This window comes from Pterocles gutturalis, unplaced genomic scaffold (genome assembly GCF_000699245.1).
Source record: "Pterocles gutturalis isolate BGI_N339 unplaced genomic scaffold, ASM69924v1 scaffold1078, whole genome shotgun sequence".
NCBI classification, from domain to species: domain Eukaryota; kingdom Metazoa; phylum Chordata; class Aves; order Pterocliformes; family Pteroclidae; genus Pterocles; species Pterocles gutturalis.
The window spans coordinates 37379-62496 of NW_010120142.1; the positions used below are offsets into that span (position 1 = coordinate 37379).

At 36.7% G+C, this 25118-nt stretch overlaps 1 protein-coding gene across 1 annotated transcript in view; it reads right to left on the reverse strand.

Annotated features, from left to right (window-relative positions):
- Positions 1-25118, reverse strand: part of SPATA17 (spermatogenesis associated 17) — a gene marked incomplete at its 5' end in the record, with an annotated part of 75896 nt that overhangs the window by 2161 nt on the left and 48617 nt on the right. Inside the window, one exon of the mRNA XM_010076770.1 lies at positions 17734-17869. Within this exon, the coding sequence (XP_010075072.1) occupies positions 17734-17869 (136 nt within the window). The remainder of the gene's footprint in view (positions 1-17733; positions 17870-25118) is intronic.

The window sequence follows — 25118 nt, forward strand, 5'->3', positions numbered from 1 at the left end:
AATTAGCTCCTTGGGACAATTTAGGAGCCTTTGAAGTGAACAGTTTTTTGAGCTGGAACTAAGCCCAGGTCCAGCTTCAAACTCAAATCAAAATGACAAAGAGGAAATTTTCTGTGCCACACGCCCCCTCAGTGTAAGATTACTTTGGGTTGGCAGCTGTACTGTTTATCTTGTTATTTAAAGCTATTCCACTAGATACTCACAACTGAGCATTTAAACAACTGGCTCTGATTATGACGCCAGCAGTTATGTTTGACCACATTTAGGAAACATCACACAGCCTAATGGATAAATAAAAGTGTTGCTGGCTTTACGGTTAGACTAATTCAAGAAGTTTAGAATGTATACTAGATAAATGTTGCACATTATGCATATAAAATATAAATAATATCTTTTTAGGAAGAGAACCCCAGACATTTCTGTATTTGAACCTATATATTTTAATCAGGTTTCAACAGCATGAGAAAGTAAAGCCTGAAAATACCACTTGGCCTTGCAAGATCTACCTCACAGCGCTGAAGACAGTCTGTCCCACTATATCATTGTAGCAGCATAAAGGGAGAGGAATTGGAAGCCATGTTCTCATGTCTATCTAATTTGATGGGGAAATGTAGGTTCAAATGGTGCAGGGAGGCACTGCAATGCACTGCGGGTTGATTGTGGTAAGACTGCCAGGACCATCTTGAATTTAAGCTGATTGCTACATAGCATAGAAGTTAGGAAGTTACGTAGATAATCCTTTTGAAGCTGCAAGAACAAAAGCTGTGACTGGAGGAAAACAAGCTTCTTCTAAATTATTTTCAGCATCAGTCCCTCATTGTTGGTGGCCAGAATGAATTGCCTTACAAATATGAATTCCCACATATTAGGGAGTTGACCCTACACCTTTGCAGTCTCAGGATCACGGGAGTATGGAGCTGAGCTTTGCGGAATTTTTCCACAATGCATTCTTAAATCATTCCACATAATTCTCAGTTTCAGAGACCTGTAATTCTCAGGACTGAGACCTATTTTTAAATTCAAAAACAAAGTTAATATAACACTTCCTTTTTAAGCTTGTCAAGCATTGACTCCTTTCACTCTAGTAAATTGTAAGTGACTCAGGTTCAACTCACAGACCTTAACAAGACCTATGGACCCTTTCAATATATTTGACTACTTGACTGTCATGTGCGCTCATCAGTTCTAAACAATGGAGTCAAACAAGGTGACATAAAACCACCAAACATTTGTCTCAATCAGCACACTCTGATGTAATGGATTAGACTTGCCAAATGCTCACATAATTTATCTTTGGAATGTTATTATTAAAGCAAATTCTAAAGAGATTTTACATCTGAGTATGCAGACATACATAGAGACCATGTACAAATAACAACTGGCAAATCAATGAGACCTTGAAGGACTACACATCAGATTGAAGGCCTTTTGTCCTGGTTTCAGCTGGGATAATTGTCTTTTTAGTAGCTAGAATGCTGCTGTGTTTCGGCTTCAATAGGAGAAGAATGTTGATAATATACTGATGGTTTTAGCTGTTACTATGAAACCAGGGACTTTCCAATTCCCCATGTTTTGCTAGTGTGAAGGTGCACAAGAAGCTGTGTGGAAGCATAGTCAGAGTAATGGATCCAAATGGCCAGTAATATATTCCATATCATCCAATGTCATACTCCATATGTTACAAGGATCTGCCTGGAAGCTTGTTCTCTCTCTCTCTCTCTCTCTCTCCCCCCCAAGACTGCAGTCTCAAGACTTTCTCTGCTCCAGGATGATTAGCCAGAAACAGTCTGTGCCTTGGTCAGTGGGTGGTGAGCAGTTGCACTGTGTATCACCCATTTGTATACTATTATTAATAGGATTTTTAATTTGATTTCAGTTATTAAATTGTTCTTATCTCAACCTACGTGTCTCTTTGCCTTTCACCCTACAATTCTCTCTCTTGTCTGCTAGGATGGGGAGGACGAGCGAGCAGCTGTATGGTGTTTTTCACTGACCAGGTTAAAACCGTGACACCTGTGAAAATTCGTTCCCTCATGTTCTAGTGATAAACTTGCAGTAACAGTGTTTCTTTCCAAACAATTCTGAGAGTACTGTATAATTTTGTGTTATATAAAAATGCACTTTGGAATGAGTTGAAAACCAGGGGGTACTGCCAAGTGCCACTGTACAGCCATAGACCACAACCCCCACTGTTTAGTATTGAGTGATCATATTTAAGTATTCCCTATGATCCTAATGCTTGCAATGGTAAAATTAGAGGTTTAAATTGAGCTGTCATAGTAAACCTTATGACCTATTAATAGCCGCGGAGGCATCTCACAAGGCAGTAAACCAGAAATGGCAAGCTGTTGTACAAGTAAAATGTTGATCCAGCTAACTTGTATTCTTAGCAAATTTATCAATACTGGTTAACAATACTTCCAACTAGTACTGGGACTTCTGACATGACAAAATGAGTGTAACAACCCATTCTGTCAATACAACACAAATGTCATTTCAAGTGCTCAAAACCCACTAAGCTACCCTAAAAAAGATTGATTTGTCTGCTCCATTGTTTCTTTGGGGCAAACTTTTCTCACAACTGAAACCAATTAGTGGGCCTGGCACTTGTAGTGCAGAATGTAGGTCAGCATCAAGTAATAAAAAAGTATTGACTTTTCTCTGTCTGTAAGCAGCATGAAAGGGGTGCCATGGCCTTGTCGTATATGAAAAGAGCTCCATTAATTTCACTTATTTCAACCAGGGCTGTCAAATACTAATGCTTCTATTGCACTTTTCACACAAAGTACATTGACACCAATCCTGGCCCCAGTGAAACAAGTTTACAATATTTCAGTCAGTGAAAGGGGTACTATAATTTTTAATTCCCTGTTGTACATTTAGTCTCTTTAAGCAGCACCTCTCAGAAGACCTACTGAGAGATATGAGCTGGGAAATTAATAATGGCTACATGCTTCTTCCCATGGGCAGCAGAACCTATTTCTTGGGCATAGCTTCAACAGCTAATTAGCCATAAAGTTCAGGACACAGTTGTTTGGCATAACTCTGTTTTTGTGGCTGGTGGGCACAGACTGCCAATTTTGCTTTCCGCTGTGGAAAAATATCCAAAAAACGAGGAATAGGTCTTCTGTGACTTAAGGCTATAAAATTGAAAAGCTAACGTGTTAACCAATTGGGTCAACTAGCCCCTTCAAATAAGAGATAATAACAAAAGCCTGGATCATGCCTTAGGGACTGGATCTCATTGTGTCAGTGCAGAAGTATTGACTTCCAGGGAAAACCGTGCCTAATCAGACTTCCCTGCGCTACAGTGGACAGATGACCACTGCTGGGATGAAGGGGTTAGAATCACACCTTTGCCTATTCAGCTTGCCAGCACAATGCAGAGAAGGAAAACAAGGAGCCATCATCTATCTCCTCCTTCCACTGTCTACTGCTGCTACCAATTCTAAACCCTCAAAATTTTGTTCTTTTGGGTAAGTACAATGAAAAATCCTGTGCTTCCATGAAGACTTTATGAAGGCTTTATGAGCTTCTCCATACTGTGGATCAACATAGCAGTGGTCAAACTGACCTAAAATATTATGATCCTGCTTCCCTCTATTCTATGCAATTTCTCTCCTGAAGTGCCTGCCCTTTATTTTTTTTTTTTTTTCAAATGAAGTTTATGGTTCTTCTTCACAAGCTTGAGGGCTCTGAGCATGATGTCTAACTCATTCCCTAATTACCTCCTACAAATGCAAACATCATCAACAACAATAAAATTCTGATTTAAAAAGACTGGGTGACTATGGTAGAAGGCAATTTTCTACTTGCTTTAATGACTTTGTAAGTGCAAGTCTCACCCTTTGAATCAACTTGCTATTAGATCTTAAAATAAAACGATATTGTATAGCCCTCATAAAAGGCAACTTTACAACCTTTTGTGTTACACTTACATCAGGCAAGTTTTTTCTACTTGTTAGTTTTAGTCTTCTATTGACATTATGATAATGTGTTGTAAAAAAAATCCGGAAGTTATGTTCACAGTAGGAAGTCTAACAACACTAGTTTAATATCCTATCTTCCAAACAGAAAGACAAAATATTAATTGCTATTTAATTTATGTAACAAACATTTCATTATTATTACACTTACATTTTCATGGAGATTTACAACTATCACTGACTCTTACTCATTTCATCTTCTGGAATTACAAATGAGGAAACCAAACTCATACAGTGCTTGCTAGAAATTATGAAAAATTTCTAATTATGGTCCATTAATTTGAAAAAACACCGATCTGGTAATCACATAGGTTTAGATACTTCCTACATGACGTGTCCAGTACAAGCAGCGCAGCAGAGTGTGCTCCTCTGTGACAGCCTAACACAGAAATTAAGTCTTTTCCTCCCTTTCTCTAATATTCTGAAAAGGAAGTATTCTGCTACTAATCTGTGCTCACTGAAGTTTGCTTTCTTAGCTCAGCAGCTAAACTGTGCTAATTTGTGCTTTGCAGATAACTGAAGATAAGTGGGTAACACGGGTTAAGCTCTAAAACTTCTAGTCCTCATCTGTGCAAGGTAGGAGAGGATGTGTTCTAGCCTTGAAAATAGCCTGTTTCTGCTCCTGCATGGTTAGAAACAGGTTGGACAATGGAACAAAAGTATATCCCACTGTACCATCCTAGAGCTGCACAAATTAAGTTACGACATGGCAGAAAATAGCGATGCTTTCAAGAATGCAAGGGTTTGGGGCATTGTACAAGGAAAGCACAGATATTTCTAAACAAACAATATACTTTGCAATAGCCGTGTTCATTAAGGTTTACAAATGTGTCAGCCTTTACAGTGCTTTCTCACAAGCAAAGGCAAATTATCTCCTGGCTTGGATGGAAGTTCTGTGCAAGGAAGGACAAAGCAAAAAAAAGAGGAAGGATTTGGTCCAGTGAATTACTTTTTCTCATAAGTATTGCCTCTCTAAAACCAACCTGGAATCTGAAACTAGCCTGTCCTTTTTGTCATGTGTAATATAACCAGCAATGAAGATTTGTGATCCAAATTTGCATTTGTTACATTTACTTAGTACCCTGCAGTGAGTATGGTTGCCCAAGGGGAAGGAAGGGTGGAATTCCCAGCTGTACCTCTAAGTCCATTTTTTTCCATTTATTGATGATCTGCAAGACAGACACTGTCTAGTCCTTCCTACCGGACGTGTACTAGCTTTGCAATGCTTTAAAAAGAAATATATTCTCCTTTATGAATAACTGTTGAGATAATGAATTTATTTATGTGTATAAAGCTAATCTACTGAAGAAGAATAAATCACCTTTACATAGACAGTTTTCAGGTACTTTTAGACATATTCAGAGCTAGTATCAATATTAAAAGTATAGTTTGCCACACAGAAAGTTACACTCTGTATGATACTTTTGTCAATGTTGTGAAACAACATCACCCAAATTCTGTTCTGAATGTCTGTATTTGCACCAAAATTGACAAAGATAATATTCTATTTTTTCAACTAATGTAGACTTCTTGCTTTACAAGTAAATTAAATTAAGGAACCAATGTGAATTTCTCTGCAAGCTATTTCATACTTGGATACCCTTGAACTTTACTGAATCTGGGCTAAAAAACAAATGTCCAGTTGAAATAATTCAGCAAGTTTTCAGAATCCCAAGAGGTGCTTATTTGCTATTGTCATGCAAATGTCTACTTCTTGCAGGGAATTTTAACAAAATATTTTTGAGGAGTAAACGTTCACCTTAATCTAAGATGTATAAATAACATTGTCAAGTATGAAAACACACTGATGAGTAATACATAAACCTTTTATGAAGTTATTTAATCTGAGGTGAACTATAACCAGGACTATATTGCCATGTACAGAAAAACAGAGAGAGTCTTAAAAGCACCTGATGAAAGACTAAAGGACATTTTTATTGTAGTACCTGTATTTTTAAAGCAAGTCCTTGTCCTGTCCATCACACACACACTGCAAGCAACAGGATTTGCATTAGAAAATAATGCACTTAGGGATAAGTATCTTGACTTATGCCATTTATGAGCTGCCTTTTCATTGTCTAATCCGTTCAAACACAACATTCTCTTTCTAGCAGAAAATAAGCCAGTGCCAAGCGTTGACTGCCAAGACAAAGTCAGAACCACTTTTAACCTGCTAGGCTAATGCCAGAAAAATCTCTCTAACTTGCCCAAATCATGCCACTAGGAGCTAAGGGGGAAAAATTCTAAGCTGAAATCCTCAAGGGAAAATATTTATCTTACCAGGTTAAGTTGTATCTGTTTGGGAAAAATAAATTTGTAACAATTCAGAATCAATAAAAAAAGCACATTGATTGCACTGTATTTGGCATATGCAGCAAAACCAGTACCCAAGTTAGATTTAACCTCGTTTGACATTGTTCTGGATGATGCTTTCAAATCTGATTGCATTCTGTGATGAAATGACTAGATATGCAGATCAAAGGAGAACAGTGGATGCTGTCCAGCTGAGCTTCAGCAAGACTTGCAGCACAATCTCCCAGAGAATCCTTTTAACCAAGTAGCTAAATTACAGTCAGGATGTGCAGACTAATAGATGTAATAACTATCTGGAGTATCGGGTTCAAAAGGTAGCAATGAATGGTTTGTACTCTAACTGGAACCTCAGTACAAATGTATTTCCTCAGGTGCTATCTTGGGAACTATCTTGTTTAATATCTTCGTCAGTGACCTGGAGGTGGAGATGGAATGCACTTTCATCAAGTTCATGGACAACATCAAACTAATGGGTGCCATCGATACACTTGAGGGCTGTCATTCAGGATGAGGTAGACAGCTAGAACCTAACAGAACCTCACAAAACGTAGTATGGACAAGCACACCTGGCACAGACTAGCCCCAGGAGCAAAGCAGGCTGGGGGTTGACAGGCTAGGTAGCAGCTCTGCGTAAGAGGACCTGAGGTCTCTGCAATGTCAGCAATGTGCCCTAGCAGTAATGAAAGCCAAAGAAAAAAATAATTTTCCTGTTTTGTAAATATAAGTTACCTTCAGAAGATATCAAAATGATCAAACAAGAAAAGGCCTTTCTTGTTTTGCAGGCAGCTTACTTGGAGGTCAGCTAACATTAGAAAAATTATTCACTTCCTATCCCGTGTTCACAAATGTTCTCACCATTATTTTTCCTGTATTTATTAATATATGTTAACATAACTTCTTCATGTGTCTTTTTTTTTTTCATTTTTGAATGGCACTTGTTCTCTTGTGTAAATCCACCAGTTCTTTGATACAGTTCAGGAACAGCATCAACAACACTGATTATTCACTCAGGTGCCACAGATTTGTTTTGGCATTGACGTGAAGCTAGTTCTGTCAAACTGCTGCTGATGAAGAAATTTGAGGAACAGTTGCTATTTATAGCCAAACACTACTTCAGATTTAACAGTGTTTAGAAAAGTGAAATGCATTACACATATTAGCACAAATCTTAAAAACAGATCAGGAACACTTCAAAAACTCCAACCATGCTGTCTTGGTTCCGATATGAATGTATGTTACATATACTAAATGTAACAACTTGTGCAAACATATTCTATGGTAGTACATAAGCAAAAGTTTATTTCATTTTTCAGCTGGATAACTTCCAAGCTACAATCTACACTCCGCTGTCCAAGTTGAGGAAAGAATTTAGCCTTAAACTTTAACATCTGTGTCTTTAATGTCTATGCAGAACTTTCAATGTATAACTGAGTACTATTATATCTTATAAATGAACACGAACTAGGAATTTTTACAATGTTTTATATGCTAATTTATTCATTGACAGTGTAGCAGCAATATAAGTTATCCTGTAAAGTTTCCCAGACTTCTCTGAGGACTTTGGATTTGACCTGAAGTGCTGAAATTCTTTAAATAGCAACACATTCTGGTCTTCTTCCTGCCAAAGGCTTGGGCATCTGCAAAAACTACAAATCATGCCAAACTCTTTGAGTGATATATGGAGGACCACAATCCACTAGGAAATAAGCTAAGACCAACTCATTCATTTCATTTAGGTCCTTCAGTGGGATTTGAACCACCCAGCCCACAAAACATGTCTCATGAGATTGCGGTATACATCCAGCCCACAGTAATAATGATTCATATACATATATGTGTATATGCTTTATTGCTACCTTTAGGTGGATTAAAAGCAATATATCAAATTTTATATTTCTGCTTCTTTTATTAGCTTTCTAGCACTTGATCAGCTGATAGAGGCAATAATGAAATGTTTTTTTATAAACTGGAGTTTGTAAGTCCTATCCTGAGAATGTAATATTTCAAAAAATAGCCTAAGCTTTGGGGAAAAAACCAATTACAGAAACAGCATTAAAAATGCCAAGCACTGGGCAGAAGCAATTCTGGATCAGTTTAAAAAAGTGATTGATGAAACTCTAATCTGAGCTGAAGGAACAGTTTCACAACAAGCTGTGACCATTCCACACACTTCATTAGCTGCCATAATTAGCCTGGTGTTTCAATTTGTTAGAACTGGTGGGGACAATTTTACTCAGAATGCAAAACCATCAAAAAACAGGGTGCCTCAGACTTCAGAAGAGGCTGATGAGAAGCTTTTCTAGTCTCTGTTAACTAAAAGATTAATTACAGCTGATGGGAGGCTGTACTCTGATTGTCACTCTGTCTATGTGCATTACTTTTAGCATCAGAAGAAAGACATGGTTGACACTACACTGCTCAATCAAGCAGCTTTGCATTAGTGTACAAAGTCTGTTAATATGCAATGTTCTTATTGTTTCTCTTCTTTTTTTTCCACCCCCTAAGTTTTGAGACTCTAATACCTAACAAGTTCTACTTTAAAAGAGCAGGGTATTCAGTTGCTAATGATAGCACTTGCCACTTGCGGTGTCATTCCTTTATACCACTACAGGTGAGAGATCCTAACACATCTCAAAGCTACTGGCTGGGAATTTTATTAGTTCCTATTATCACAGTCAAAAGGTAAATTCCTACTCAAATAGCCTCATTACAGAAAACAAAAACAATACAGTTGTGAAACAGATACTATGGGCATCACAGCCTTTACATCTTATCTCCTTTACTTCAGGTGCTGTTACCTCTGTACATTAACTCATCAAATCTTGTAAGGTTATTTAAATGCAAGTGATGTCTGAATCAAAAGTGCAAAGGTTATTCCTGAACAATTCCATAACTCTCTTTGTAGAATATTAACACATGGTAATACACCTACTCATAGGTAACTCCTTGCGTGGATATGCTTTTCAGCTTCCCTACGTATTCTATACTAAGATCAACAAAAGCTATAAGAAGGATATCGTTTCTTATCTCTGTCATGGTGGAACATCCTTTTAATCTGAGTTTATAAAGGGCTAGTTGAAACCAGCTCTTCATTGCATTAAATGAATAAATGCTGAAGTGTATTCCAAAGTGACTATCATATTACTATTTAAAGTGGAGCAAACAAGTTCCAAGTTGATTCATTATATTAATTTTAAAGAAAGAAACAGTAGCTACTTACATCAAACCATTAAGACAACAAGCAGTCTGCATGACTTACAGTCTCTCATTCACTCCAACGTAAGTGCACAAAGCTATCTTTTACTCTGATTTTTCCTACTCAAGGAATGTAGATTACTCTAAAATCCGTTTTACTGGACCATAGTCCTACTGCTCTAAGAATAATCTACTCTTGCTCTCTGGAAGGACCATCAAAACAACAAAAACTTGCAGCTTTTCTCTCAGCTTGGGCATATACCTGGCATAACCTCTTAGAAACCATCCAGAACAGCTATAAGTATTAATGCTACAAATGCTACAACAGTTCAATCATAATGGGCCAGTGTGACAAAATATGCAATTCAGGCATCATTTTAAGATGCAACATTCTGTAGTCCTAAGTGTATCTGTTGCAGGAAATCACAAGAAGATGTGTTTCTGATCTCAGACTTCAACTTGTAAAGGCACAAAAACCATGCATTTAAAGATTAGATTTTTTAAAAAGTGTCTATTTTTCTGTGAGAATGGTAACACCATTTTTCCTAGAACATGATCTCTAAGTAGCATTCATCTACATATTGATTATACTCATTATGGGCCAGATCCTAGGCATATATCTCAATTATCCTAGGCACTGAGGATCAGTTCTCATCACTGCATTTTTCAAAAGTCATATGGACCATGTAATTCAGAGGATTGTGAAAAGCTTTCTGTTACTTTAATTTCAACTCTGTTTGACCAGCATAAACAAGGTCTAGGTGAGTATTATCAAATAGTAAGTAGCTTGCTTTTGCAGATATGTTCCATAAAGAATTTTAAGTGACTTTTTAAATTATATATTGTAGCAAATTGAATTGAGTTGAAACATATTCTACTTAATTCCAGCAATGCTGAACAGCCCATCCAAAACTGTCATCAAAAGGCAAGGCCAAGCACTTCCCAGTTTAGTGTGAGGATTTTCAATTCTGACAAACAAAATAATATCCAAGTAGTGAACACCTAAAAACAATAGCAATAAAACAAACTAGGTGTAACTTCAAACTCTACCATTTCCAACTCAACTGATTTTTATTTTTTTTTTGCATTAAAAGCTCTACCACAAATTACTGTAACAGACTCTAAGTATGTGTCAAAGGAATTGGTCAAGATACTCGTAAAGTGTTTCTGATTAAACAAGAGTCTTTGAAATGTTTAAGCAATGTGTATGGTGGGCATTATTTAGATAGTTAAACATATATCTCCCTCAAATAAATACTGGTTAAAGTTAGCTGTTACTACAAAGCAAGATTTTCTTTTATGCCACTAACATGCAAGTTACATTGTTCAGTGAGGAAGGTAGGCAAAGCAAGACATTTATCATCCAACAGACAAATGACACAGGATTGCTAGTTAGACAGTATAATAAGTACCATTTAATTTTCTCTTTCGAATCAATTTATTCTTCAAAGCCTTGGATCATCATCAAGGGACTGCATTTTCCCGTTGAGAAATTACAGAACTGAAAATCAGGTTTTATAAAATATTCAACTAGTTGCTGACAAACCCTTGCAAATAACCACTAGAATGGATTCGATTAGAAGAGTGGTGACAGTATCTTTTCTCATGCAAATAACTGAAAGTTTTGACTCTTCTCAGTCACTCCTTTGTAGTATTCCTTCAAAATCAGACCCTGCAACTCATCAGTAACCTTCACCAGAAATGTTTTCCAGCCTGTTTTCAACCTTCCAGTTATCCACAGATTATTTTCTGCATTTAGTTAGACAGTAGCCAGGGATACATTTTTCATGTTTTAATTTGCTTCAGTGTTTACCTTCCCTTCTACACCTAAGAAAATAACCTGAAAGATCGCTGATAGTTAATCATCATTTGCATTACATGTATCAAGAGTAGCATTTTTCAAAGGCAGCCCAGAAGTGGTGACCTTAAGGATTTTCTCAAAGGAAACAATCTATACCTAGAGAACTTCTCCAACGGGAGCTCTGAAAGTGATCTTTACAACAAAATGTATTTCTGTAAATATGACACAGTCATTCAGTAGGGAATCTGGAAAGATCATTATGTCAACTGTCAAAAGCTGAAATTGTCATTTGCTTTCCTGGAAGACTGAATGGGTGCATCTCATAATGAGAGATATTTCATTCTAGTCCAGTGAATGAGAGCTAATGTCTGGTGTTACCACTGTTGGATATGATCTACTCCTGCCTTTTTAATAAATTTCCTTCTCAACAGTACATTATGTCATTCACTTAAAAAAAAAAGGCAAAAAATTCAGGAGTACAATTTGCAAAAGTGACTTAAAATTTTTAAGTGACTTTAAGCCATTTTTTATTACACAGTTTCAGAGACCACTTGCTTACTAAGCTAGTTCATGATATTAAATTGTGCAACGCTTCTCTCTTTTTGAGCTACCTAACCCGGTAGCCAAACGCTTGAGCTCCAAGGAGCTGGCAGCTCTGAAGAGTAATGCTGCTGCGGGAATCGCCCTGTGTGGAGGCAGGGAATTACTCAAGTTGATTTTCACATGAAGATACAGTGTTCTGACTCACAATGGTGGTACTGAGAGCAGAAAATATATGCTACAGGGTACAAAACACAGACTTTTCATCAACAGTATAGGATACATTGTTGTAGGACCAGGTCCTTGGGCTTAAATGATTTGGTTTGATGCAGGACTCATGATAGGAAGAAAAGTGACAGAAAGTAGCCTTATCTTGCAAGTAGATAGTTGATAACTCAAACTAAGAGTCCATTTGGAGCATCTGAATAGATACATCTAGTCATGCCAGCAGTAATAATCATACAGGAGCCATGTCATTGGCCAGGGACTGCTGGAGTGCAACACACTTTGGCAACAACCGTTATTATCCCTGACATGGCTCATGAGGAAGCCGGTAGTGTAACAAGCAAACTCTTACAGATCATCTAATAATTCCCCTACAATAGGGTCTCTCCTGGCTGCCACATTATGTCAGCTCTGCATTGCCTAGGAAAACACATTGCAGTTGGATGAGGGAACTAAGAATCCGATATTCAAAATACGTGCTAGCTCTTCTCATTGTTTGTTAGTACCTTCTGTCACAAAGCATACTGGTAAATATGGCCTTAGAAATTTTAACACATGTAATAAGGCTGACAGTATGAATCCACATTCATTAGCCAATATCACAGTATATTAGAAAATATTCTTGTGTAATTTTTTTTCCTAATTAAAATGAAAAATAAACAAGCACATTCCTTTAAAAATTGTCATGGAGTCATAATCTGAGACAGAAAAGGTTTAAAGCTTCACACATGCATTATACCTATCTCAAGTCCAATCACTGCAAGGTCAGAAAAAATGGAGTTAAGGTGAAATTTAAATAAATTTCAATATAGTCAGAGATGGAAAAACATGAATAGAGTATCAAACAATTCTGACATATAATGACATCATCCTCTAGACACGTGATTGTTGTATGTTGTTGGTCCTACAAGGGATGAAACTAATTTTCAAACAGAACAAATCACTTCCCCCCTCCTCAACATATTTTTCCCTCACAGTCGTACTATACAAAGATAAATTTGCTGTGGAAGCACAGGACATAGTAGTCTCAGAAGAGTGTGGAAGAAAATGGGTTAGCCATGGCCACATAGAAGAGTCCCACTCACTTTCTAAGGCACTGACATTTTCAGGCCATGTTAGGTTCTCCTGGCGGACCTCTTCCCACATATCTGGAAATTAGGGCCCTGCCCGATAATATGATTCCACTTGGGCCACAATGTGAGGAACAAGGAAAACCACAGAGGCTATTGAACTTTCACAGAGAGCAGACTATATAAAATAGGATTAACTCCTTGGACACACAGGGGTTTCTCTTTTTCATCATAGAAAGTCCAAACTCAGCGAAGGTACGTGAGAGGAATTAAGTGGTTGAGGCATTCAACTCTTACCGTCTTCTTTATGGTAGAAAGCAAGTCAAAGATCAAGAATTTTTTCCACAGTCTGTTATCTCTGTTATCTCAGATAGGAAATTTCTGCCAGTTCTTGGACAAAGAGCCAAATTTACATCTGGTGTTAATCAACGAAACTCTTCTCTTTGCATTATACTTATGTTGTAACATTCTTTATATAAACTGTCTTAAAATATATACACACACCAGCGTTTATCTGTTACGTATGACATGATTTAGTTAAATACTTCTGCAACTTCATATAATCTCAACTGGAAGCAATCACTGTCCAACAAAATCCACTGAAGCTGTTGATTGTGCCTTTATCTACTCTGGCTGGATTTGAGCCTGTGATTCTTTGCCTCTGATGACGAAGATGGAAGCAATATAATTTATATAAGGACCAACTATTGCCTGCTCGAATGGGTACACAATACAGTATGAAAATGCCAGTAGTGTTGACTACAGCCCAGTTCCTACTGCTCGACCAAAACAAGAATTGTGTTGGTGGGGAATTACAGGAGCTATTTTTCTTAGCCTAGGCAAGGCCATGACAACCAGAAATACTTGAACTTGATATTTGATTAATGCTGGCAGGATTCTATAAGTGATTTCCACTCAACAACATCTAATTATTTAATTATTTCCCATTATTAATGGAAAGAAACAATTCAAAACAAACAGCTAGAATGACTGTTTTGCAGGAAGCCCATGATCACCAATTCATACATGTAGAAATCTTCCTAAAATTACATTAAGCTGGCCTGTTGAACTTGAAAGGCATATTTTATCCCAATCAATGCATAAAAGTAAAATTATCCATAACTAAGGCATGTTTCTCTGCTGTACAGTTCAACTGTAATGATCCCCACACACTGCACTTGCACATCAATTATGATAATCATAATCACGGTCGTTAAGCCGAATGTTCATTATTATCAGGATGCTGGTGACAGCAGATTCAATCATCGGGTGCTATGGGCAGGCAGTCACAGTCCCACCCAAGTTTCTGCAGACGGCGTTGTGCCACATTAAATCTATGATGTGTTCCACATCCCACTCCATTCCAAAAGCTGTAGACGGTAAAGGTCAACTTTATGTTCTGTGCAATATGCTTAGGTTCTCTAAATTAATTCTTTGCAGTACTGGGTATTTTTATGCTTTGTAGATAATAAAATTCTGTTTAGGGCCAAAATGCCTGTGCAAATAATGAAACAGTGATGCAGTCATACTGTAATTCACCCATAATAAGGCATCAGAGGAAAGAATCTATCAGGAAGGAACATCTTAAAATGTCACTTCCTGAATTTTGCAAGTAAGAAAGCATTAAATGCTGTCATTAATGTCAGTTTTCTAAAATGCAAATGCCAACTAATTCCAATATCGATTAAAGGCTGTAAGCTATCATTTCTGCCTCAGTAAATATGAACATATGTGAGTGTTTTGACAACGGAAAGATTATAGTTAGTGCACTTGATCCCTTGACTGTCCAGCTGCACTGGAACCTATCTTTGTAGATTGAATTCATAGTGACTGATAAATTTTTCATATTGATACTTCTCACATAAGTTCTGTCAAAGACATTCTAAGATATTTAAACATATGATATTAAACTTCAAATATGCAAGCATTTTTATTTTATAGTGGTTTACAACTGGGTAAACTAACTAGATTCAGTTTCACTAGAGGTATAGTATTTCCATTTCTTGTTTATTTTTAATGAAAAATTACAATACAACATTTTTTCCCATAACTCAGAAACTTCTTTGAAATGTAAATGGAATGAGATAAAATTTTTCAGATTATAACTAGATAAAAAGAAGAACTATTAACTTTTCCTCAGATAGATATGGTAATTATTATGTTTAGAGGAAGTCTATGCTAATACCCTTTAATTTTCCATAAGAAATACAACAAGGCAATATATTTCATTGTTGTTCATTTTGCTTCTAAAGTAATTATGTAATTTACATACTAATCTTTTTGTGACTTGAATTAAAATGCATACTTACAAACACATCAAAATCTCAGGAAAATACAACTAGGACATGCTCATGAACATACACAGGGAAACTTTTTTATATGTAGTTTAAAAAAAAAAAAAAAAGACAGCTAATACCAGCTAATATCAAATAATACCACAGCAGCTCAGAGAGGTCACTGATCCACTGACCTGCCTCCTTGGAAGAACTTATGCGGTACTTTGTCTTATCACCAATGAAAAGAGGAACTTCTCTACTATAGTACTGTCAGAAGCTGAATATAAATCATGGCAGGGTTATCAGGTATTTAGGTTGTAATATAAGTTACATCCACAAAAACATCACCTCGTGGGTCAGGTTGTGTTTAGCAGACAGTGTTAAGCAAAAAAACTGATTTTTTAAAATAATATTTTGATACATGCCCTTTAGCCTGTTGATTCATTAGAACAGGATGATTTTGTTCATAGCACTGATATGTATAAAGCTTCAATACAGTTTATAAATAAGAAAGGGACAGAGAGTCCTTTCAAATTTAACAGTTATGAAAGTATGACCTCACACCTCTTATAGGAGCTTTTCCATTAAAATAGAGAGAGGAGGTGGAGCTTTGGTTTTTTTTTCTGAAAATAATGACCCATTAAAGCAGCAGGTAGGTCATAAATAGCTCTTTTCTCCTCTTATCTCTCTGTTTGGGTAAGCGGCTCTTAATTGAAGCTTCATATTGATTTAGAATTGGAGTTGGAAAGCTGTAAGTCACATTAGGTTAATGTATACAGCTATTCACCTCCAGAGATTTAGGCTAAAATCTATCCAAGATCACAAGTGAAGTGCGTTTAGTTGTTTCAGCTGAGCCCATAATTTATATATTATATATGTGATATCATATACAATATAAATATCTTTACATTTTTTGATGTCATCATCTGAGCCTGATCAAGAACTGCCAAGGACTGGAAAAGGAAGGGTCTTTACAGGACCAGATGAGTACCACCAGTAAGACTTTTAGATCTTTTTTATATATCATACTTATGCTGTGGGACTTCAGCCAGTCATATCCTCTACTCATTGCTTTTGAAAGACAAATTCAGATCTTTTTGCTTGAATGTTGATCTTTGCGCCTTTATTTGCAGTGAGATTTAATTAATGTATGTTAAAATACCAAAATTTTACTCTGAGCTCATTTTTAAGGCTTAAAGGTCTGAGAAACAATTCTTTTAAAAATTATTACTTCTCAAACTAAGATTCATTGGAACTTGTTACATATTTACAAAAGTCAAGTTACTTTCAGTGAAATAAATAATCATATCTTAGAAAATCTCAGAATTGTTTGGTTTGGAAGAGACCTCTTGAGATCATCTAGTCCAACCCCCCTACTCAGCCAGAGCAGGTTGCCCAGGACTGTGTCCAGTTGGGTTTTGAATACCTCCAAGGACGGAGTCTCCACAGCCTCTTCAGGCAACCTATGCCAGTGCTCTTTCACCCTCACAGTATTAAAAAAAAAAAAAAGTGTTTTCTCATGTTCAGATGAATTTCACGCCTTTCAGTTTGTGTCCATTGTCTCTGGTCCTGACACCAGACACTACTGAGTCTGAGAGGAGTCTAGTTCCCTGTTCTTCATTCCCTCCCATCAGGTGTTTATACACATGGATAAGTCTCCAGACTGAAGAGTTCCATCACTCTCAGCCTCTCCTCATACAAAAGATGCTCTAGTCCCTTCACTATCTTTGTGGCTCTGTGCTTCAGTCTCTACCAAATCCATTATCCTTCTTGTACTGGGAAATGTTAATGTGATTGTGATACTTAATACAAATAGAAGCAATGCAAATATTACACAAACTCATGTTAGAACATGTTCTGAGGAAAATTACCTCTTGTAGCACTACAAAACCAGAAACATATGAGATGCTCCTGACAAAGGAGGCAGTTTAATGGGACTGTCTTAAAATAAAAACATCTCTTCATTAGTTCTTATAATTTTTTGGTGGTTTTAATCAGGTTTCGCCGTGAGTTAATATGCAATCTCTCTTAAATCAGAAAAGGCAATACAGGCACAACAAAACTTTGCAAAACTCATGTAACCAAAGCTGCACGTAATGAGGCTTTTAAATCCTTATGTTGTAGGTGGGAGAGGTCTTGAATTTCCTCAAATTGAACCTACTGGAAAGTGTTGAGGAAGCCTGGCATCTCATCACATCAGCTCTTACTATGTGATTTTATAACATGCTGGAAAGATTCCCATTGGACTCCATGATCAGGCCCAAATTCACTTAGTTCTAGTACTATAGAAAAAAGTAAACCATTCTTTACTTCTCGCATTGACTTACCTTGTCTGCTACCCACTTCTTAGGCTGTACTTCTCGGAAATATTTAATTCCATAAGTTTCTTGGCCATATTTGCTTGATCTATGAATTGATGGGTCATACTTCTGATTTTTATGATACGAAGAAAATGGCAGAAATCTGAAATTCAAGAATATTGAAAAATCAATTATGGCCTACTCTAGATGCCGCAGGATTGACGTAAATAATAGATACCAATGCTACAGGAGGTGACATAGACACATGTCCCTGCTATATTCCACCAACTGCTTAATGTTCCCCCTGGGTGTTTTGAGAGGACTACTGCAATTTCTCCTATAGCTGCTTTTAAGGTAAATTTGGAGCAAAGAGACAGAGCTTCAACAGGATAAAATGAAGACTTTCTGCACAAAGATATAACTTGGTTCACCTGTATTATTAGATTATTTCTTTGGCCGTACCTGCACCACAAGCTGGTGTGATGTGAAGAGAGAGCGAGCAGGATTGAGTCTGCTGGGTCTGCATGTTGACACCTCAGGTCTCAGCAGGCAGTGCAGTCCATGACAGCTGTCAGTGGCAGGCAAGCATCATGCACAAGTACAGAGTTCATTGCTGGTGAACTTGTATCCAATTTTCAAGTCATGGAGCCCCCCAACACATAACCTCAACCTGATTGTTCCACAAGGATGGATGAATGTCCCAAACTCTCATGGACAACTACAGGTTTTCTGCATAGCTTTCACAGCAAACTGTGTGAAAGAAGGTGAAAGATATATATAAAGGATCTGCAAGAGACCCTAAATAGATGTCTTAGTTGCATCTATTTCAGTTTGCAAGAGAGTTACAAGAGCAAACAGGTACATTTTAATATAAAGTAAAATCTTGTGAATTAAGCTTATAATTGCTGGCATTCTGAAAAAGCAACATGCATTCTTTATTCTGCAAGTGCAGGAAAAAATACTATGCAGTAAAATTAGGAAAAATATGCTTCAGAAGTTTAAAATATCACTTTAATGGCAGTGGCAACAGGTTTAGTTAAATAAAAACTTTTCCTAGTTGAAACCATTTCTGAATCCAGAGTCCCTATAAGAGTTACACAGTCAAACAGGTTTTTGATAAAGATGGGGATTAAAATATCTTTCTTTCTCTCTCAGCTGATACAGACTCAAAAAATTATTTATTGGGACTAAGCGATCCATCAACAACTGTTCGAGTGCTTGGTTTTTTTTTTAAATAACATGCCCTCTTTCCACTTCATAAAAATAAACTGTTTTAGAATCTTGACAGCTATAACAATTTATCCTATCAAGGACCACAAATAAATGCCATGTAAAGTTAGCAAAAGAAAAACACTGAGTTAGCAGACTTTTAAATTATACAAAGCTATAGTAGCATGTGTATACTCATGGGAAAGGACATTCTCACATAAGACAGATTATGGTACTTGTAATGCTAATTTGCACATGGGATGGACATCACACACACAAAAAAATTAATGTGGCCCCAGTGTCCCAGAGAATACATTGGAGGTGCTGCGAGCCGGCTGCTCCACTTGCAGTTTTTATCACTTCTGAATTGCATTTTAATAGTACATTTTTCTTTTGTTCAGACATGAAAGAAAATTGGCTTTCTCAAGGGATTGGATAGCTGAGAAGCCAAGGCTAGCGGTTTAGAGATTTGCCGTATATGCATAGAATTTAGTTGAGCCACAGCATTCATAATTCAATATGAATTTTATGTCTGTAAAATTTATACAAAAAATGTATATATAGATATATATACATGTATATATAGATAAAGTAAATTATTATAGTTTTCCCTATAAAATTTGCTATCTAAAACTTTCTTTTTTTCCTTCTGTCTATAGTTCTGCTGTCAGAGCCAGGTGGGCAGATCCTTATAGAGATAATGATCTAACTATAAGAAAGGATCATATGCTTGCAATTTCAATATCTGTTTAAAGCAAGTAAGAATTTTCATTACTCTATGTGAATAAGTAATTAAAAAGAACATTAAAACAATTTTTTGTGTTAAGTAGGGTAACCAAATTAATGGGAGTCATACAAAAGCCATTATACCCCCACAACCAGTAATAATTGTAAAAAGCAATAGCACTGCAAAACACTTCAGTAATGGTATTGTGTTCTGTAGCTCTATATATACACCTGACACAGCTTTTCCCCAAATTAATGACAGCATGTGCTCTGAATGTGACAGAAGAGAGTGATGGAAGGAAAATAAAATTAAATCCAGGCAATAGTATGATGCCATTATCAACTGCACAAGTCTAGACCTCAATAGTTTTTTTCCCCCACAAAAAGCTCACTCACAGGATTCTTACATTTGGGTTTCAGATTTTCCTTGTGATGTAAGCATAAATTCAGAAATTCTTAAAGGTGTTCAGTAAATATGACAGAGACAGAAGTAGCAGGATCAAAGAATTAAATTCTGTCTTCATGCTATATTGTGTCATAAAACATAGTATAAGATGACACTTTCCAAAACTGATGATTTAATGGGAGGTGAACTTTCCCTAAAGGAATTAAATTTAAAAATGAAAAATAATTTTGTTTCACCCACCAGAAAAGCTTGAATGAGAGGCATGCCAAAGAATACACTAAAGATGAGAGGAAAGAGTTGGAACCAAAAATAAGAAACTATCTCAGGTTCTACAAATAGCAGTATCACACATACACAACCTGAGGGACAACTAGGACCAAAGCTGGCAGGGTCACTGGTAACAAAGGCCAGCTGCACTGTTGCCAGGACCACACTATGTTGAACCTAATTAGCGTAAAAAGACCTAGAAGCCTCGACCCAACAGCTGCTAGCAGTGTGTATTTAAATTTCAAAAGATACTCTATATATTTATTGTTAACAAAAATTAAAATTGCTTTATATCTCCCTACACTCATCCTGTCCTGCATCTCCTTGCTACTATCAATTTCATCTTTCTAATTCTTCTTTTCCCCACATTTTTACTCCCTCGTGATCTTTCTTCCTGCATCTCTCCACCTAGCATCTCTTCCCTCCATTCTGTCTCCTTCATGGCAACGTCTCTCACTATTGAGACAGGAGATGGGAGAGGCCTCCCACCAGTAGGTACTGATGCAGCAGCAGGTACTGGGCTCTGGTGTCTATGGCAATGGGAGAGGAGAGAGCAGCAGCACAAAGAGGGAGGAGGACTTGTCAGGTTCACCATTTAGTGCTGGGCAGCAGCATCCTGCCAGTCTGCCACGCGTGCTGCACTACCAGGGCACAATAAGATATATTAAAACCAGAGAACTAGAAGGAATAAGTCTTCCTACATGTTTTTTCAAAGTTGAATAATATTCATGTGTCCTGTACATTTTTGTAATTTAGTAGTAAAATTACTACCAAAATCTCAACTCTAGATGTGTGATTAAATTTTTATCAAAAGTTGTTTTATTCAATAGCAGTTCAATTCTTTGTTGTCTTGGTCTAATTCAAATAAAACAATTCTCTCTCACTTTGAAGAAGACCATAAATAATTAGCTCCAAACAAACTATGCTTCTCTATCAGGAAGCTGTGAATCTTTTTTTTTCTTTAAATAAAACATGAAATGAATTTTAAGCTTTTGAATTTTGATAATTTGTTCATCAAATCCAACAGTGTCTATGTTTTCACTCAGGGAACAAAGGAAGAAGCACAATGGTTTTCCACAGCAAAACAACTGCGGCAGGGCAGCCATTATTTAGTTCTTAATGAGTGCACATTAAAATCAAAGTGTTATTTACAAAAATAAAGACATATTTTACTTAACATATGTAGTCTGATTACCTTTAGCTCAGTATTTTTGCCATAAGAAGCTTATTTTGAGTGCATTATTACAAGTATTGTCAACAATAATATACTAAACACATACTTTTTCAATAAACTATCACTTCTATCCTAATGTGAGTAAATCTAAGAATCCTCTGTCCATTTTTGTTTAACCCCTGTCTGTGATAATCTAAAGTGGCAAAGAAAAGCACAGTCTAGTTCTTCCAGGAAGTAAAGACATCTCTTCTGCAGCAAATTCTGGAACTTCTTAATTATATAAAGACTTATTATCTGCATCCCCAGTGTTATGAAGTACCAGAACTTCATTAGAAAAATTAAGATGGAAAAATGAAGGCTCTACTTTGTAAATTTCCAGTGGAAATTAGCTGGAAGAAGCAGAGGAATACTGGATCAAAAGAGGGTAATCATGCTTAACTGTGCCCTAGAGCACCCGCATGTATAATACGATTTGCACAGTAACTACCTCTCCTATTACTGCTTGTTTGGAGTATTCTGTGTTAATGGGGTTAGCTAATTTAGTATTTTAACTTAAAAAGACTCTGCTGATTAATAAATTTTGCACACTGTGCTAGTAATTAAAATAAATGGAAGAGCTACAAATAGACATTGAATTGTTCAGAAAACATTATCTGAAAATATATGATAATCCCTGTTTATCATAATACAATAACAGTCCGAAAGATATGCAAATTGCTGAAGTTGCAAAGCATGTGAAAAACTAAGTATAATTTGAAAAAAGTTTTCAGATGTGTTATATTTGTATGACAAGCAGTAGCCATTTTCACTGTAGCTAAGTCAGAAACACAGTAAAAGATCTTACAAATGTAGAAATTAAAATATTTTTTTTTAATCTTAAGTCTTATCGAAGTGACTTGCTTTTTAAACTTTATTACCATTCATAACAGGCAGCTCATAACACTGATGCTCTCCAAGTGCAGAGCTTATTTAGATCATTAACTTCTCTGTGAGCGTACCTTTCACGCACAGCACTGTGTAGCACAGAAGCACTGAAGCTAGTTCTAGAGGAAAGCATCATCTTGCTGAGATGAGGAGCTCGGTGCTGCAGCGTTAGCACAGCATGTAGGAGGCAGGGTGTGCCAGCATCGCACTCTGCTGCACACAATGTGTTCAGGAATAGTTTGGCTATCTCCAGCACAGCTCTGAGCACAGACATAGCCACAAGTTGAGATGACTTGCCTGATGTCACACCAGGAAACTACAATAAATCAGGACACCTCAGCCTTATGCTACTGCGGGTTTATCCCTGTTCTATCACCACGTTGCAATTCATTCTGATGTATGTTGACTTTATAAAGATGTTTAATAGTATACTTCGGAGCATGAGGCGTATTACGTGAGACAGGTTTCAGCAAAGCTAATGAAAATAATTTACATTTTTGTTCTCTGGAAAATTAGGCCAGCATGCAGCTGCATGCAAGTAAGTAAAGAACTTTCATGCTTAGTGATCTAAATCTGCTGGATCCAGCAGTTGGTGTCTGAAACTAGACGCTAGTTTAAGTGGCCATCCCGAAGGAGTCCAATTGTTCATTTCTATCCAAGCGGAGGGGGAAATCACATTTGTATGAAAAATAGCACAATAAGGCAGTAACAGCTTCAATTACATGAGAAAAAGGAATCATTCTTATTAGGCTAGATTACCCAGTTGCTCTTCCATTACAAAATAGGAAATTCCAGTAGTGGCTTTAAGTAAGCACAACATTCTCTCCTGCTTTCATTTGTACTGCTTCCGCCTGCCTCAAGTTCTTCCACAGCTTTTCAATTATTTCCGCATTTTATCAGAAACAAACTTTTTCAGCATTTGAAACACTTCAAGAAAATGTATTACCACTTTAAAGAACCCTGATAATCGGAGGTGAGCTGGAATTCTGGGTGTTGTTGGAAATCACAGGTACACACCAACAATTTTACTATCTTAAGAGATATCACAACATACTCTAGAAATATACAGATCAAGGTTTCAGTTTGTAATTTTATGCAAACACAAGCTTTCTCAAAGCCACACACTTCTGCTGTTCATTCTCTCCCTATTTTCTAGAATAAAAAGAATAATCAGCATAGGAAGCACTGCCAGGAAGAAATACAGTCCCAAAGTACACAATTACATAGAAAGAGACAGAAATTTGTCAATTCATGATAGACACTGCTGAGAAAAAAATACTGTATAATCTGAGTAACCCTTTGCTGACTCCTCCCAGGAGACTAGCATCCCACACAGCAGCTGCAGCATTACTAGTGAGCATCAGTCCTGATGATGACCTGCAACTCTGTCATCACCTTTTCAAGGTTACAGTTGTGACCTTTTCATGGCTGGTTGAATCCAAAGCATAAACGGAATGATCACAGCCTGAAAATGTGTAGTACAGGATGCATTCAGTGTGCATGAAGCTGAGAGTCATTGGTGTTAGGACACTGCTTCTGTGCATTAAGGATGGTACTAAATGCTTCCTTACCCAGAAGGTAAATAAAGACTCTGATCAATTAAAACCCTTCCAAGTTGGAGACTCCAAATTTAAATGGCACAAGCCCAAAGCCTTCACAATCCACTCACTGAAGAAAGTCAGTGAAACATTTGTTACAAGATCCAACCTTTTGAAACTGTTGACACAGTGATCGCTGGGGTAAATCTCATCAATTAAAGACTGGGCAATATAGCCGTGACTATAAATGAAGGACATCGTCCATCCTCACTTGGAATGCATCCGTCAAAATTTATTCAGTAAAAAGAACCCTTTAATTGAGAGGTAGAAACTTAATACCCGGTGGGGTTTTTTTAGATTTCACTGGCAGAAGCTAGATATAAAAAATTAAAAATAAAATTATAAAAAAGGGTCCAGATTTGAGCTGAGATGTGAAAGTTAAGCTGTTCCCCCCTTTACTCCAATAAATGAAAGAATACAGGGACAAATAGAAAACTGAAGTACATTTTTACTTGTAACTTCACTCAGTCATGATTTTGGTATGAAAGGAATAAAAAGCACTATATCTCATTCTGTCCATCAATATTAAAAAAAAAACATTGCCTAGAAGTGGAAAAGTAGACAAACTAAGATTTTTTTCTGTCAAAACTGATTTTGAGTAGGATCTTCATTTAATGTTAACGGCAACTTTAAATCGGGGAAAATGTGAGAAAAAAAATCCAACAATAAAAACATAAAAGCTAAACCATGCAAATGCAATTGATCCTGCATTCTTAAGTCATGGTCCTTAAGCTTATACATGGCAACAAGGAGCTGATCTTAGAAAAGCTTGAAACACAAAGATAGCAAAGCTTAGTGCCCCAGTGAATCCATGGATCACAGGCTGCTTATGAGGAAAAGTGATTCCATTCTGACCTGAATTCTGGTATTAAACTGTCAAAGGATTGCCAAGAGCAGTGAATTCAAGGGAAAAGATGACAAAATATCATTTTTTTTCTGGTTAACTACAAAGTCAGATGACTCAATAGGCTTTTATTACAACTGGAAAAAAAGAGTTCCATTATGGTAAGAACAGAATTGGAAATGTTTTGGTAATAACCTTCAGTCTTTTGGGACAGAAGCCTTAAATCTTTTGGGATGGATTATGTCTGTATTTGGGATTGTAGGG